The 17,578-nt window shown below is 31.1% G+C and overlaps 3 protein-coding genes across 3 annotated transcripts; 2 read left to right on the top strand and 1 right to left on the bottom strand.

The window, feature by feature from the left end:
* Positions 1-570: 570 nt before the first annotated feature.
* LOC123664565 lies at positions 571-5,283 on the top strand. The gene is made up of 3 exons (XM_045599095.1): positions 571-738; positions 1,939-2,021; positions 4,973-5,283. Exons 1-3 carry the CDS (start codon positions 706-708, stop codon positions 5,088-5,090), a joined length of 234 nt encoding a protein of 77 aa, XP_045455051.1. The 5' UTR covers positions 571-705; the 3' UTR covers positions 5,091-5,283.
* A 4,398-nt stretch (positions 5,284-9,681) lies between these two features.
* On the top strand, positions 9,682-10,661 carry LOC123664562. Its single transcript, XM_045599092.1, has 2 exons — positions 9,682-10,051; positions 10,529-10,661. Exons 1-2 carry the CDS (start codon positions 9,812-9,814, stop codon positions 10,589-10,591), a joined length of 303 nt encoding a protein of 100 aa, XP_045455048.1. The 5' UTR covers positions 9,682-9,811; the 3' UTR covers positions 10,592-10,661.
* LOC123664564 (U6 snRNA-associated Sm-like protein LSm6) lies at positions 10,392-13,578 on the bottom strand. Its single transcript, XM_045599094.1, has 3 exons — positions 13,347-13,578; positions 11,410-11,565; positions 10,392-10,787 (listed from the first exon to the last, which is right to left on the bottom strand). The coding sequence occupies exons 1-2, from the start codon at positions 13,435-13,437 to the stop codon at positions 11,417-11,419; spliced, it is 240 nt and encodes a 79-aa protein (XP_045455050.1). The 5' UTR covers positions 13,438-13,578; the 3' UTR covers positions 10,392-10,787; positions 11,410-11,416.
* Between the last annotated feature and the right edge of the window lie 4,000 nt (positions 13,579-17,578).

Here is a 17,578-nt window from a genome sequence, read left to right as displayed (position 1 = left end):
CAGTCCGGGGTCATCCCCCCCCCCCCCCCCCCGTCCTGGGCCCGCCACGCTAGTCTGACACGAAGTTGGGCAAATGGAACAACAGACTGTTCTCGAGTATTGGGTATGATGTAAGAACACATTACGGAACGGTGACTTTCACTTGTTGATGTAGGTGGATTATGATACCTTGATTTTAATGACATTATTAATTAATTACTAATTGCTAAAGTTATTTAATACCATTATTACTATTATTGAACAAATGAACTATTCATTATTTTTCAAACAATAGGAAAAAAGGTAAATCACTTTTGTTAGTTTGGTATCTATTAGAAATTGTATTACTTTTGAAAATGAAACGTAAATTAATAAAAAATTAAGTTTTATAAAATTTTAATTGAAATATATTTGCAAGTATCAAAACGATTTTACCATTCTACAGCTAAACCTTAGAACCTAAAGTTCAGCGACCTTATAAAACAGGTTAAAAGTGATCAGTCAAAAAGATCTAACGATGTTCTAAGTTATGCTTTATCATTCAAGGTTAAAGAAACCAAATCCCTGGACTAAGTAGGTTATGGAGAATCATTAGCATTCGAAGCACACTTTCTAAAGGCATCGACTAGTTTTGTAACCTTTACTCGCAGTGACGCACGTACGCTGTTAAAGTTTTGGTGTGTGAAATTAAATAAAACCGTGTCTTAGTGTTTGGTTTCAGCTCAAATGGAAAAGTGTTGGAGGGTTTTGGTTTTCATGGTGGGTTATTATCTCTTTTTTTTTTCTCTTACGAGTTTTTTAGTGTTATGTGAACTTATTAATGAAGTTCTTTTTTATGTCATGTTGTGTGATTGACGTCAGAAATTTCTTATTTAAAGAGTCCTTTATTTAAATAATTCAAAAAGGAATAAAAATGTAATTTTTAATAATAATTTTAAAAGTATGAGCTTAGTTTTTGTTAAGGGTTTATTTTACAATTTAATCTACTAATTAATTAATTCTAATTTAATTTTTAATAAATTTTGGAAGCAATTTTCATACATGTTTTATGTAGATTAAGTCCTGGTTGTTATTTAAAAAAATTGCATCATATACTTAGCGAGTAGGTCTTAACTTATATTTCTGCTACTCAAGGATAGATGGCACTTTAATCTAGAAATGTATCCATTTATTAAATTAATAAATTTGACGCTAAAAATGCCTGCGCACTTTACTACTGTTTATAGTTTTTCTTTACTATTACAGCCATCCTTTTGTGGAATGCTCTTCGGTTGAATGTATAATATATAAATATTATACTAGAACATAATATGTATAATATTTATTAATGTTTTATATTTACTTATACCCATTTTACATGGTGTACAATAAAGAATACATTATTATTATTATTATAATCAAAAATATGAGCCATAAATATTCCCTTCTCAAATATCAGTTGAATCTCATGGATGAGATCAAGTAATTAGAGCTGAGAGTACCTTCCAATTCAGAATCGACTTTGCCTTTTTCGGCTATTACCTTAAAAATAAATCAAGCCAAGGATTAAGTTTTATTTTTTCATTAGATAATGTCTATTTTAAATAAAAATCATTAGTTACGCAAATGTTACTTCTTTTAGTTTAGAGTTATTTTTTTATCGCGGACGTTGACTAAATTTGAATTATCACGTAATAACCATTATGTTGACTACCTACATGTCTGTTTGAGTACGTAACTAGGCACGCGATTATTGAGTGTGAGTTTGTGTATGCATGTGTATTTGTATGTACAACTTTAAAATCACTTTTAATTTCCTCCCGGAGAGTCCGCGACTTTTCATTAGAATATAATAAATTGCGAGAGTTCTGATTATCTTTTAAAATTAGGGAACTGAAAGTCGATGTATTAGGACTAAAAATGTTATAAAATATAATTGTAATCATGTTTTATATAATATGGTGTTAATGTATTTTTTAGCTCGTCGTAGTTTTGTCAATGATGGCCATCGCAGAGTCTACAGTACCACAGCCTCGAGCACCAAATTTTCAATATTTTGAAAGGTAAATATAATAATTGCAAACGAAAAAAAACCGACTTCAATTATATCGACAAGTAATACAACGTAGGTAGACGAAAAATTAGTCAAGTAAATACGCATTATCAAAGATTACTCCAAAAGTTGTAATTAGATCTCGATGAAATTTAAATGTGACCACATGATAAATATCGGCTTTCGATTAAATTAAAAATTATCAAAACCAGTAGATACACACAGTAAAGAATTAGGCGGATTTTCGAGTTTCCCTCGATTTCTCTGGGATTCCGTCATCAGATCCTGGTTTCCTTATCATGGTACCACACCAGAGATATCTTCTTTCCAACAAAAAAGGATTATCAAAATCGATTCATAAACGACGAAGTTATCGCCGAACATACGTAAAATAATTGTGTTTGCTCGCAAACGAAAAAAAAAACCGACTTCAATTACATCGACAAGTAATACAACGTAGATCGACGAAAAAATAGTCAAGCAACTACGCGTTATCAAAGATTACTCAAAAAGTAGTTATCCGATCTCAATAAAATTTATATGTGACCACATGATAAACATCAGCTTTCGATTAAATTAAAAATTATCAAAATCGGTACACCCAGTAAAAAGTTATTGCAGATTTTCGAGAGTTTCCCTCGATTTTTCTGGGATCCCATCATCAGATCCTGGTTTCCTTATCATGGTACCAAACTAGGGATATCCCCTTTCTAACAAAAAAAGAATTATCAAAATCGGTATATCCAGTAGAGTTATGCGGTATAATACAACGTAGGTTGACGAAAAAAGCGTCAAGTAAAAACGCATTATTAGATATAACTCGAATAGTAGTTGTTAGATCTCTAATAAATTTAAATGGGACCAATTGGCACACACCACCTTTCGATTAAAACAAAATTTGTCGAAATCGGTGTACCCGGTCAAAAGTTCTGATGTAACATACATAAAAAAAAAATACAGTCGAATTGAGAACCTCCTCCTTTTTTGGAAGTCGGTTAAAAATATATACCTATATACGGTCGAATTGAGTAACCTCCTCCTTTTTTGAAGTCGGTTAAAAAGTACATTAACTTATTGTATGTCGAGTATTTTACGTTTATGTACATCGTCATAAAAATACGTAATACCTATTTTAAAAATTCTAAGTGCTAGGTGTAATTACACAAAATGTTTTTTTTTGCTGGTAGGATCTTACACAATGAAATAATAACGCATTACGACACTTTATTTCATCATTATATTAAAAAGGAACCGATTATTAATTCTCAGTATGTTAACATATATAACAAATTTTAATGTACTTACATAATTAACTGGCGCTTAGATTTACTGTTATGTTCAATGATATCACTTAAGTTTTGTAATAACTACATTTTGATGGTAAGTAATAAAAGAATAATCATAATTGCATTAACGTGTAATTTTGAGTGTCAAGAAAAATAAGTTTGGTTCGTTTTCAGTTAAATTTTTGCATAAAAAAATATCAAAATATCTTGATATAGGTTGAACGAACCTTTTAAAATACTAGTGCTGCTAGAACAGGTTGAAACCCGGGCTTTCAATACTGAATTTTCAATTGCTGTTTTTTTTTTTGAAACTTTATATTTATAGAATGTGTCTTTGTTTCTAATAATTATACTTATGGTTATGCTATACTTATTTTTTATTTATTGTCTTTCTATTATCCAGCCTGGTGTGCTGGTAAAGAGTGTTATCTTTTCGTTTTCGTTTAGATTCGATTAAAAAAATATTTAAGCATATGTTATGCGGTAGTTATAGTAAGTAGTTATAGGGGGGAGTTGGGTAGGACCGGTCATGTCTGAAATATATGCGCCCTTAGTTTTGTATATAAATACCAGAAAGGTACAATAAGTAAAACTCGGTTGGTATTTTGTCTGGTCGTAAGAGAATGACGATCACGTCAAGTTCAACGTAAGAAAGTTTCGAGTTGAAAATACGTAATGAAATGTTTACATTACATGGCCAACATTAAGTTCTGTCATTATACCTTATTTATTATTCCCATTATAAAAAAGAGCTATTTTAGAACTAAAGCCATAATTTTGCTTAAAGTCTTATCGAGTAGCTCTGGCCACCACTTTGGTGGGTAGCTCCGGTCATATATTGTAAGGCTTATTTCTATTCAAAAGTTCATAAATAATGTTTATTGCAATTACCCGTCCTTGGTTTATCGTAAACGGACGTCGAAATACCTAAGTTCAAAGAGACAAAAACGAAATGAGTGAATTGAGTTAAAAAAACATGAGAACTTGATACTTGAACTTGAATTTCCCGAAGAAAGCTGCTGCAGAAAGATATAGCATTCCCAGAAATTTAATAATTACAGGAGCACGTAAAGGATGTAACGAAACTAAATAAGTAAAACTTTAACATCAATCAAACAAAATATCACTGCCTTATCAAAATGAACTTATCGAGATTAACAATTCCAAAGAAGAAACTAAAGATGACATGAAGAAAAAGAAGAAAATCATCTAAGAAAAGGGTAGATTTAAATCGCATATCAAAAGAAAAACACTAATGCATCATTTATGATAAAACTTTTGACGAAGACTGGAGGCTATGCCAATAAGATCAAGATTGGGTTATGAGGCATTTGTTTATGTAAATACAGATAATTTGTACTAAATATGAGACTTTTATAATGTCAAATGTCTTTTCGACAGCTAAATATTGTGGTAGTCAGAGCTACCCGCCACGATTTTAGAGAAACCGAAATCAAGCCTGTCCTTAAAATAATTTGTATTCGAGTTTCTGACAATTTGTCACTCTCTTTATACGATTTTATGTTAAATATATATCTTAGAGATAAGTTATGTGTAGTTTTTTACTACTCTTTATTAGGGACAAAATTAAACAAATATAAGTGGCCGGGTTACCCTCCTTTCCCCTACACACCTACAACAAAAAATTTATTTCAATATTATTTTTCTATTTCAGGCCAAAATACCGCTACCCATATTACGATGAAAATGGCAAAGGAAAATTACTGTACGGTTATGGGGGACCAGAATTGTATCAGTATAAATCTTATTCACCACTTGAAGGCATCCACTGATAATAATTTAATATAAATAAAAAACTTTGGTGCAAATATTATTAAGATGTTTATTTAAATCTCATTACAGTTCTCAGACATGGGTATGTGTAAGTGAAGATATCGTATATACAGGATTTAGGTATATAATTACATATATTTTATAAATTTATACAACGAGGGTTGATATTGTAAATAAAACTTTTTAAATAAAAATTACTGTTATTTTATTCCAAGGGCGCCATATTTATTTAAATGTCAAACAATTAAAATAAAAGCGTAATGTCAAATTAATATGCCAATTAAAATAAAATAATAAACCATCTAATCTATCATCTAGTATAGTGGGGGTACTTTGGCTTAATAGTTGCACTTTTCTTTTTATTTACGGCCGCCAGAGGCATGAAGATAATTATGTTTTAAAACATAATTAATTACAATGAAACGTCACTTGACCGGCGTGCGCAATGCGCGTTGCGCATCGCACATATCGATAGCAGTGACGTACATACAGTAGCGTTGACGCGAACGAAAAGTTATGACACTATCTTACTAATCTTTCACCATTGAAATGGGGCTCACTTACATGACCTGTATATACGACCGTGGTTTGTATCGTCATCCGCGTCCTAGCGCCTTCTATCGTCATCAGCGTTATCCACCTGGTGAAACAGGGCAGATTTAATATCTACAAAAGTCTTAGGGCCTGTTTAGCCAAATTTTGAGTCCCGAAAAAATTAAACCAACTTTTTGGAAATTCCTTACTGGTTGGGTGATACTAATGTCAAGCTGAGATATTCTTTTATAAGGTAAAATGATCATATCGATTTATGTTTAAATTTTATGAACATTTTTACCGAATTTCTTTCCGGATGTCGTCACTATTGATATCGCATTTCCTATTAACTCCATTTTATGGTACTCATATCAAAAATAGCATAGACAGTCATAGACTATAGAAATATAGTCGTTTTCGAAACACTTTAAATAAACAAATGCTATAATATTCGGATTTCGAAGGTTTAAAACAATTATCTTACATAATTATGACAAAAATGTGAAAACAGAAATATCTGATTACTCAGATTTTTATTTCTCTTCCAGAACTCAAAATTGGTGATCCAATTTTACTAATACTTTCAAAAAAAAAAAACCTAACAATATTTAAAATATATGGTGTAATAGAATTGCATTGGAATTTGTTTCTAGTAACGCGAATTGACATACTTTCCAATAAATTAACAAATCTGATCGTCTTACCTAAGTAGATATAGGTACTTGATTTTTGAATACTTACAGGCTAACAAACACACACATCAGCTTATCGCAGTCCACTGTTGGATATAGGCAAGTTCGCGCCAAAAATGGTGTGAACTCATGTGTGTTGCCCATAGTCACCACGCTGGGCAGGCGGGTTGGTGACCGCAGGGCTGGCTTTATCGCATCGAAGACGCTGCTACCCTTCTTGAGTCTGTGTATTTCAAAGCCAGCAGTTGGATGGTTATCCCGCCATCGGTCGGCATTTAAAGTTCCAAGGTGGCAGTGGAACTGTGTTATCCCGTAGTCGCCTTTTACGTCACCCACGAGAAGAGAGGGGGTGGCTATATTTTTTGCTGCCGTAACCATACAGCCTTACAGGCTAAAATTGTTATTTATTACATGTGCAACGGTTTGCTGAGAAGAACACAGCTTAGTGTTGCCCAAATGCAAGAACAAGACGAGACTTAGCCAGTCTTGGTCTTGGTCTTGCGCCAATACACCTGGTCTTGGTCTTGGTCTTGGTCTTGCGCTCCCAGTCTTGGTCTTGGTCTTGGTCTTGCAGCAAGAGTCTTGCAAGTCTTGCAATTACCTATTAGTCTATTACTATTTATTAAAGTTTACTTTAAATCTTAGAAAAACGTATTAGAATTGGAACATTGTGAGCTTGAATTAACATAGCCATAGTAAAGATCAAGCAGATTAATAAATAACTGAAGATTTGATAAGAAATTCGAAAAATCAATTGACCTATATGTCGTTTTCCATGGAAGTAACTGTTTCTTAATAAACATTTATGATTTATAAGCTTACATTTGCTAAAACATGTAAAAAAACAAATTAATTACAATAACTTGACTGTATTTTAAAGAACAATACTTATCTGTCTAGAAAGAGATTGAACCCTCAACTTATAAGAAATTTACATCTATACTAATATTATAAAGCTGAAGAGTTCGTTTGTATGTTTGATGACAGAAGTTTTAAAATAAATAAATAAGTCCTGAACGTCACTATACCTCCAAAGTTACTATTCCTCGTGGACGAAGTCGCGGGCACAGCTAGTAAATACTTACTCTCATCAACTCTCTCAGAGATATTCGGGCTGGTAAGTAATACAAAACTCTTATCGCAGGCTTTTTATTTTATTAGTAGGTAAGTACCTACGCTTTTTATATTATTTTATTAGTTTTGTAGAATTTTTTTACACGTTTCAAGTATATTTAAAAGTGGCTACAATATTTACTAAACGGGTGATATTTGAACACTTTTTGCTATTTTTTCTTGTAAAAACTTAAGAAATATAATGACTAAATGTACAATAATAGTACCTAAGTAATTAGTTTAAAACCATATAAGTAATCAATATTATAATATATACTTACTAGAATGAATTAATATGACATCTACTACCTATCCTTACCATTTTATCCTAATCATAATACTACTTGCGTGATCAGTATAATGTATTCATTTTCATTCTAAGCACTCTGAAACTTATTTATTCTTTGGAACAACTGTAGGTACTCTTAAAATTCGAAATTATTTTGCATGAGTATACCTACGCCCTATGGCGGCAATCAAATAGTGTCAAATGTTATGATTTCGGCGTGGCGGCAACGATTGTTTTAGATTTCAAAAGAAGCCGCCGGCGCGTGTATCATAACCATGTACTTCCGAAAAGCGGCAAATTTCTTTGAGAAGTAAGTACAAAACCTTTGATGCCGCATTATCAAAGTGCCGATGGTTAAAACATAACTATGCATGCACTCAGTTTGATTTTAATAGATATTTTTTTATTCGCTATGTTTATGGTATTAGTCGTAATGCGCATAGGTCCAGTTTTTCATATTCTTTGATACAGTTTTTTGCGTCTCATAGAATTCCTAAGCGTACCTACCTATACACCGAACTGTTACACCTAACTACTCAGTGAAATAGCGCTAAGTCCTAGCTGCAAGACGCAAGAGTCTTGCAGGCTATGTCTTGTTCTTGCTCAAGTCTTGCACGGTCAGTCTTGGTCTTGGTCTTGCTAAAAATACGCGGTCTTGTTCTTGGTCTTGGTCTTGCAAAAACGCAAGAACAAGACCAAGACTGCAAGACCAAGACTGAATTTGGGCAACACTAACACAGCTAAATAATAATGTTTCATTGTGTTCTCGTTGGTCAGTAAGGTGACCAGAGCTCCTGGGGGGAATAGGAGATAGGGTCGACAATGCGCTTGCGATGTTTCTAGTGTTGCAGATGTCTATAAGCTACGGTAATCGTTTACCACAGGTGAGCCGTACACTTGTTTGCCGACCTAGGTGTATAAAAAAATGTAGTAGGTTATAGTCCGCATTTTTTAATACATACCAGTGTTTTGAAAAAAAACACAAATAATGGCTACATGAAGGATTATACATTGTTAGCTGTTTTTAATATAGTCAAATTCCTAGTTTTTTGTACATTTATGTAGTATATCTATACAAAATATAATTTGGTATAAGGTCAAACGACTGCATAAAATATTCAAAGAAAAAAATATGATACTTGAATATATTTTATTATGCTTTAATTAATTATATTATTAATATATACAGAAGAAAAAAATACAAATTATGGTTGTACTGACAAGACGGAAATGTAGGTAAATGTAATGTTTGGATCACTGATGATAAACGCGGATTTTTATACCATTTCTATCAATAGAAAGAGCGATTCCTGAGGAAAGCTTAAAATCTTAGGAATGTAATTTGTTGTTTTGTATAAATTTGTTAAAATATGACGATAATTGTTGGAGAAATAGTGCGACGCGGAGGGTGGTTGCATCATGCGAATCCCGTTATCGATTCTGACAATAATAATTTTCGCGCGCATTTTTTCGGATTCGATCTCGCTCGTGACAAATGTTCGTAATAGTATAAAAATTAATATAATGACAAATATTAGTTTAGTCTATACGAGTGGTCCGCGGATCAAGTGCGGTCCCCGGAAGCACCCGAACCGGTGCGCGAAAGCATTGTGTAGAGTGAGTGAGTCACACTAGGCTACAACTAAGTACTAGAACTACTATTAATTAGGAATAACCAAGTATAAAATATTTCCCCCAAACAGTTAGTGCTTGGCGGTAAAATACACACTTTGATAAGTGGTCATCATCACTAAAAGGTTAAGATCTGATAACTTTTGACAGTGCGAGCCATATGATTTCGTCTTGGCAACATTTTACATGAAAATGTTTTTGGTGGGATATTCATTTATTTAAAAGAAATTGTAACTACTACCTGTATAAAACCGAGCGCATCGCACGCGCTAAAAATGAAGTGTTCATTAAAATGACAGCTACTTTGTATTAATCCTTGAAATCTGTTGGCACGGTCAACAAAAATGTTCTCGTACGCATAAATATCCTCATTCATGTTTACAATTTAACCGCGTGTGTTTCCTGCAAATAATCATTCATATATTTCGTTCTTCGTATAACAATAAAATTATTCCTTACAATGAAATTAAAATTAGTTTTTATTCTGGCTACACTAACGTGTTATGAGTGCGGGTTGATTTCTTCTAGTTTTTGGGCGCCACTATTTAATCCAAAAATATTAGGGTATAAAGTTGATATAGCATTCGATCCAAATGCAGGTAAAAATGCGAGGGAAGAATACATACAGAAATATGGAAAAAATGGTGAGAAATTAATAGCTGATTTGAGCAATGGAAATGGACCTAATAAGGAATATAAGGTATGTCTAATATATATAAAGAAGTCATTTAGAAAATTAGCCATATCCAGTTTTTACAATATCGCCAAAAAAAGCGTTTGAATAAAAAACTTGTTCGAATACGCAATGTTTAAAAAAAGGATAAATATAAAAAGAATATGACTAAGAAATTTTAAATTAACCATGGTTTGAAGGGAAATTTTATCCAAAACCCCTGTAGAAGCATCTAAAAAAATTAACATGAAGAAAATAAACATAAACCTAACTTTAGTGAAAATTATTCCTAATATATCATTTAAACTCTTGCTGTCAGTACACCTGTCTGTACTGTTTGGAAAAATAACGGACATTTTTGATATAGTTTCAGAATATTTATTGCTAATTAATGATAAAAATGTTATATAAAAATTTATAAATAAACCCGTTACAGAATGATGTTTTAAATGTTAAAAAAAAAACTTTAGTTTTGTTAATATAAATCCTTATTTCATGTTTTAGGATTATGGAGATATACAGGTTTACTACACATATGATGGGGCTAACAAAAGAGGACATCACTAATTATAAAGCTTTCATGAATTGTGTACTTATAGTGAGTTAATACTAATAAAACACTAATTAAATATTCATATTTATTTAGTTTTATTTTTCATTGTAGATTTTTATTTATTTAACTTAAATAAACAATTTTTATGGTGTACATTATATTTCTTAGTTAAAAAGTTCAGCCTTTTTAAACAAACTTATTCTATAATAATTGTGTTTGCTCGCAAACGAAAAAAAAAACCGACTTCAATTACATCGACGAGTAATACAACGTAGATCGACGAAAAAATAGTCAAGTAACAACGCATTATCAAAGATTACTCAAAAAGTAGTTATTAGATTTCAATGAAATTTAAATGTGACCACATGATAAACATCGGCTTTCGATTAAATTAAAAATCATTAAAATCGGTACACCTAATAAAAAGTTATTGCGGATTTTCAAGAAGTTCCCTCGATTTCTCTAGGATCCCATCATCAGATCCTGGTTTCCTTATCATGGTACTAAACTAGGGATATCTTCTTTCCAACAAAAAAAGAATTATCAAAATCGGTATATTCAGTAGAAAGTTATGTGGTATAATACAACGTAGGTCGACGAAAAAAGCGTCAAGTAAAAACGCATTATTAGATATAGCTCGAAAAGTAGTTGTTAGATCTCAAATAAATTTAAATGGGACCAATTGGCACACATCACCTTTCGATTAAAAGAAAATTTGTCGAAATCGGTCCACACGGGCAAAAGTTCTGATGTAACATACATAAAAAAAAAAAAAAAAAAATACAGTTGAATTGAGAACCTCCTCCTTTTTTGGAAGTCGGTTAAAAAATAAAAAAAAACTATATCCTTCTTTTCTGTGTACTTATGTAAAGTACATTGTTTCCTCTTATGAAGGCATCTCCGTATTTGTTTTTGAGCTGGCCATTAACATACTCTTCAGTTTGTTCTAATGCTATGTTCATATACCCATCAAGGCAAGCCAGAACTCCTGTAAAAACAAATAAATTATTAAGTTTAAAAGACAAAAACTATAATTCAATTTTTTTTAAATAAATCGTATCTGATTAAAAGTATTTTGTAATGATTTATAAATTTCTAAATTGTTCATAATCTGACATATAAAAATCTTATGTCACAGTGTTTGTTACAGAACTCATCCGAAACAGTTTGACTAATTTTATGAAATTTTAGCTTGAACAGTGTTTGCTGGGTCAGCTAATAATTATATAAAAATTAAACAATATTATTATTCATTGTATGTTATATTTTTGCACAGTTCTATATTTTAATTGAATTGCTTATTAATGTATACTTTACTAGCTGTACCCTGCGGGTGTTGCTATGCTATTTTTTTTTGGTCATATTAACTTAGAAACCTTTGTGGGCTCGTGTACAATACTTTGCTGAAGATCATGATATGATCAAATGCATAGTTTACGATTCTTTAAAGAACATACAGAAAAACATTTATTTTTATATATATTATTTTATACTTTATTATGTAACCGACACACTTGACAGTAACAGTCATTAAAACTATGGGCAGACTTATGGCTGTTCTTCTTCTAGACAAAAAAGTATTGTCTCACAAATTAGTTTTTTAGAAACAAAATCTTGTGCTAATATTGTAATGGTGCTAAATAAAACATAATAATGTTTACAAACTATATACTTTAAATGAAAAAATTAAATATTCATTATATCCAGTAATTAAGTTGAGATTTAAATTGGTTATAACGCTTGTTGTTTTACATCACATAACAACATATACATATATTGTTAGCACATAGACAATAGCTATATTTAGATGAACCATTGTACAACATTGAAGTTATTTACGATCTCGTAAAACTATTTAAATACATAATGTATATAAACTAGAATGTGTGCGAAGACCTTCGTACATAAGTATGAGAATAACTGAATATAGGATCAAATATTGACAAACATCTACAAATCTATGTAATAGAAGCTGCATTTACATATTGAACTTGGTATCAATGTGTTAAAGGATAATGAGTGCCTCGACTAATACAGGCCACTAGTTACATAAATTATTTTATATATGTGGTTCTTTTTATTTTGGTTCATAATCTATATTCAAAACATAAAAAGAATTGATTATGAAAACTCTTTCACCGGTAGTAACTGAGTAGTAAATGGAAAATGTTACATTACTACTTAGTGACATAGGCTAAATTTTAACAGGATAAAATAGTGTATTCCATGCGAGCGAAGTCGCAGGTTGCTGATCTTTAATAAGTATGTTGTGATTTTATTTTTTAACATACTTAAAATAAAACTTTGACTACTTTTAGGCTATTGGACGACACGTTGGCGCAACTGTCACAGCACTGGTTTGTGGCTGTTGCGCTTGCAGTCGCAGGTTCAATCCCCGCACATAACAAACATTTGCATTGGCCATAGAGAATGAAGATAAAGAGAATTTTGGGTCTAATTCTGGTTAATTTTGCTAAAAGGACACGTAGTATATATATATAGCAAATATTGTTAATACATTTGAAAGAATGTACATATATAAAACTTATTATATTACGTTATAATATGACCCTTAATGTAAAAAAAATTATAGCACGCAATTAATTTTATTTAAAAAATACAGCACTAAAAATTAACCTTCAATTTTAAAGTATAAATAAAAACCGTAATGCAAAAAACTATAAACAAAAATATTCTTCTTATTTTATTCCTTGAATATTATGTTATTATTTCCGGAAATTCTAAAATCAAGGTTAAAGTAAATATTACCTCTGTAGTCGACGCCGCTGTTCAGTTTCACGACAACTGGGCGACCGTGGATTTGTTGTATGAAGGAAGAAAGTGCCTCCTTTCGACTCATTTTTTATGAATTCACTTCCGAGTTCCGAGTAAGGCAATAATATTTATTACTTTTTGTATTGGTTTTATTTTAAAAAATAAAAATAAATGCCGCTAAACACTACAAATTGTAATCACTAATTTGTCAACTCTTATTATTGTCAGTGTCAAATTATCTACTTTTTAGACTTTTTGGTTTATGAAACATAGACATAAGGATGAGAAAAATGAATGAATTGGCGAAATCATCTGTGCCGTTTGGGTCTGGCGAAAAAGCTTATATGAGCAATTCTCAAAATAATGCTGAATGATCGTTGTATTGCTGTCCCATAAATTGACTTAATTTTTTTAAATGGTAGAATAATATTATGTTCAAGATAATAATTAAATAAATAAAATCACTGAATTACTGTTTACATTCCTGCTTTCATTCTTATGACAAATTGATAATTTATGAAAAAAAACAAAAAAAGATAAACTATTGAGTGTGCAAATGTATGGAGAGTGATGTGTCCCATTTAGCAGTGTATGACTTTCTATTAGTTTTTTTTTTAATATTATGGGCTGACATTTAATTTTATGATGCTATTTTACGCTGTTACTATCAATTTATCACTCGAATATACATTTTTGCGAAAAACATTGCATATTTTAAAAATAAATATATTTTATAACACGTCTTTAAAAAGTTCCTTTTGTATTTTCTTATTTTGTTACGTGGTTTATGGAAAATATTTAAAAACAAGTTAGTAGATTATGATTTTCTGTGCACCGGCAACATTTGAGAAGAACGAAAATCTAAAATTAGCATTGCCTCCACTTTTCGAATTTATTTGAAAATATCGTTTCATTGTGTGGTGCGCGCCGGATTCAAAATTTTCTTCTTGTTTTGTAACTGTATTAACAAGGGTAAGTTTATAATTTTTAATGTTTATAGTGTTAAGAATTGATAATTGTTTAATACATTTTTGATATCTTATCACCTACAGTCGATTTTATCAGATTTTATTGTAGAAATAGATGAAATAAAACTTCTGGTCTATGTTCGTTACTTCCTCTTTGGTTACTTTTGTTTGATTATGTATAAGAAGAATATGAAGTAACAAAATAGGAAAACGTAAGGCAGAGTCTACATTGCATTGTTACCCAACTATAGCACAATATAAGGGAGGGTTATTTTTGACTTTATGTCTATAAGTATTTAGTTCTTTTCTCGGGTTCGAGGTTCTCAGTTTGACCTGTATGTTTGTATGTATGTACGTTGTGTTTGGATGGGGTTTTCACCATTGAGTAGCACATTTATTCAAAGTATAAGCTTTTGTCCGATTTCCAATGATTTTTTTGTGTTTAAGTGGGTCGTAGATGGCTTAGATTAACAATTAGACCCAGTAAGTAGGTGGCACTTCAATCGGGTTCTAGGGTTAAATTCTACGACTTTTTGTTGTGGTTCTGAGTGTGGTTTCCTGAATTGCCCTAATAATCCTGATTCCTGATAATAAAATCCTGATTCCTGATAATAATTTCATAATTATTACTAAGTAAATAATAATTAAGTTTATTTGATATCCCATTTGTGATTTAGATATACTAACCTATAAGGATTTTTGATTTATTTACTTTAGAATAAGTATAATTAATTTTTACGTGAAATGTGTTTGATAGTACAGTATTCAACATATACATATATTTAAAATACTATGCTCGAATAAAATTTGTGATTTCTAAAATAGCTAATTAACGTCATTCTCAATCTTAAGTTCGAATTATGTTAAATAAAAACATTGTTTTGAATTGTGTATTGTCAGCCTTACTCAGCCTTATAAGTTCTTGTTGTGTTACCAATGTTCCTACTTTGTTATTGTCCTGATAGAGATGACCGATTCTTCTATTAATATTTAAAATTTAACAATTTTTTATAATAATTAAGAGTGTTACAGCATAGATTGTTGATTTATTTTGTAATTTTAATTAAAAAATGACTGAGATTCTGCCTGTGAACTTAATAATTTAAAATGTTTTCCAAGCAGGTGTTCCAAAGGTAACGAAATGGACAAAATGTGGTCTATTTCTTCTAAAGTATTGATCTTATAATTAAAGTTTTCCGTTCTCTGTCTGTGTTTTCATTTAAAATATTTAAAATTTATTAAAAAGGTTTGCAAACTTTTACGTGTTTTCATTTTTAACGAATTTTATTCGGTAACGTAATAAGAACATTTTTAGACCATTGTCTTAAAAACTTATATTTTTTCCAAGAAATATTAAATAAATAAGGTAGTTTTATAAAAAATAGTCAAATTTGATTATTTCTTTATTAATTGGAAACATTAATAAGTAGGATACTGTCATTTTGTTTTTTAAAGTCATAATAAAAATTATTCAGCATTATTTTGAGAATTGCTCATATATGTGTTTTGTATAAGCTTCTTGGGTCTGGCACTAGGGTTACCAGATGGGTAGACTAAAATATCTGGGCAAATTTTCAAAAAGTCGGGATTTTGGAATTAGGGTCGGGACCAACGGGACAAATAAATATTAAGAAATATAAAAAATCACTTTTTATTATAAAAATTTAAATAACAAAAACAATAAACAAAATTACTTTTTATTATAAAAATAAAAATCACAAAAACAATAAACAAAAAAAAAACATGTTTGGCAGATTCTGAGATCATTAATTATCACAATCACTTATTCTAATAAGTATTATAATTATTAGTAATTTGAACTCCTTTTTGATAAATTACTGCCACATGTACTTCGCATTACATTTATTATCGCGATAGTTTTAGATTTTTGTTTTGCTGTTGTTTGTCGGGACATTTAGTATTTTTTCGGGACTCTGGACATCATACGAAATGTCGGGATAATCCCGACGAATCCCGACCATCTGGCAACCCTATCTGGCACCCATCTGGAATCTTGGTATGGCACTATTGGAATTAGAAAGACCATTATTATTATGCCAAAGGCACGAATGAATGAGAGTTTAGAATTTTTCTAAGTATCTGTAATTAAGCACAGGAACGTTGAAAGCTTTAAACTAAGAGGATTTTAAATTTAAATAAGTGTTTAAATTAACCAAATAAACGCAACACTTTCTGGCATCTAATGACGCAACGTAATACTTGCAAAGCAATTTATTACCGCGATCGCTATTTTGAAAGTATCAATGTTTTATATATGATTAGACTTTGCACAATGCAAACGACATCGCCGGTGACCAAAAGTTACGAAGGTCTATGAAAAGTGTTGATAGTGACCTCAAAAGATTATAAACTTACGATAACAATTAGCAGAAGATTCCGTTTCTGTTTAGAAAAATCTATTTTACGAAACAATATTCTAATCCAATTAAAAAGAGTTCTTATTTAAGTGATTCTTTTTCAGTTAAGACGTTCTTCTCCAGTTAAGAATTTATGGAAATTTGCACATTTAAAAGAGGCGCGAGTTAGTCGACGACCTTTAAAGAAAATATGTCTCATGAACAACCTCAGGAGGATGGTCATTCCATAGTTTGTACGTACGTGGAAAAAATGAGCGTAAAGAAGATCCAGTTGGTATGGATGATGCCTAGTCCTGTGGCTAAGGATATGATTGTAAAAACGTGATAGTGGTTCCATATCGAAGAGTTCTTAAAAACACTTTTCCATTATATAGTCTTCAAAAAAAACTAAGAGAAAAATACTGAGAGACGACGTCTCTTCTTATACTTAAAGGTTCTACACCATCCATAAGTTTTGAATCGCCGATAATGCGAACTGCTCGGCGTTTAATGGAGTCAAAATGTAGGAGTTGTTATTGGGGAACTCCGCCTTAAATTTTCATACACGGGGACTGACCTGAACTTTGTAAAACAGAGGCCGATGTTCCGATGTGAAGTATGGTCCCACCCTGCTCCAAATTTGCGTACCCAGAATTTTGTAAAGTGAAGGCAAAAACAAATAAATGTAAAACTCGATAAGTAGTAGAACATTAAATTATTTTTCTTGACTGCAACTTTTCATTCAGGTTCAACATCTACACTACTACAACAATAGCTTGATGAAATCGTAAAATTTTATTATATATTTTTTAATATACCTATAGACTAGCGCTTGACTGCGATCTCACATTGATGGTAATTGAAGATGCAGCCTAAGATTAAGAAGAAGCCTTGAAGAGTT

Source organism: Melitaea cinxia, chromosome 22 (genome assembly GCF_905220565.1).
Source record: "Melitaea cinxia chromosome 22, ilMelCinx1.1, whole genome shotgun sequence".
Taxonomy (NCBI): Eukaryota; Metazoa; Arthropoda; class Insecta; order Lepidoptera; family Nymphalidae; genus Melitaea; species Melitaea cinxia.
Note: the sequence above shows the minus strand (reverse complement) of the source record. Positions and strands in the feature narration are given on the sequence as shown.

Coding starts and splice junctions, on each gene's coding strand:
- LOC123664562 (XM_045599092.1), top strand. CDS start 9,812: ATGAAATTAAAATTAGTTTTTATTCTGGCTACACTAACGTGTTATGAG. Junction 10,052..10,528: donor GACCTAATAAGGAATATAAG/GTATGTCTAATA, acceptor TTCATGTTTTAG/GATTATGGAGATATACAGGT.
- LOC123664564 (XM_045599094.1), bottom strand. CDS start 13,437: ATGAGTCGAAAGGAGGCACTTTCTTCCTTCATACAACAAATCCACGGT. Junction 11,566..13,346: donor CAGCGGCGTCGACTACAGAG/GTAATATTTACT, acceptor TTGTTTTTACAG/GAGTTCTGGCTTGCCTTGAT.
- LOC123664565 (XM_045599095.1), top strand. CDS start 706: ATGGAAAAGTGTTGGAGGGTTTTGGTTTTCATG. Junction 739..1,938: donor GGAGGGTTTTGGTTTTCATG/GTGGGTTATTAT, acceptor TGTATTTTTTAG/CTCGTCGTAGTTTTGTCAAT. Junction 2,022..4,972: donor AATTTTCAATATTTTGAAAG/GTAAATATAATA, acceptor TTTCTATTTCAG/GCCAAAATACCGCTACCCAT.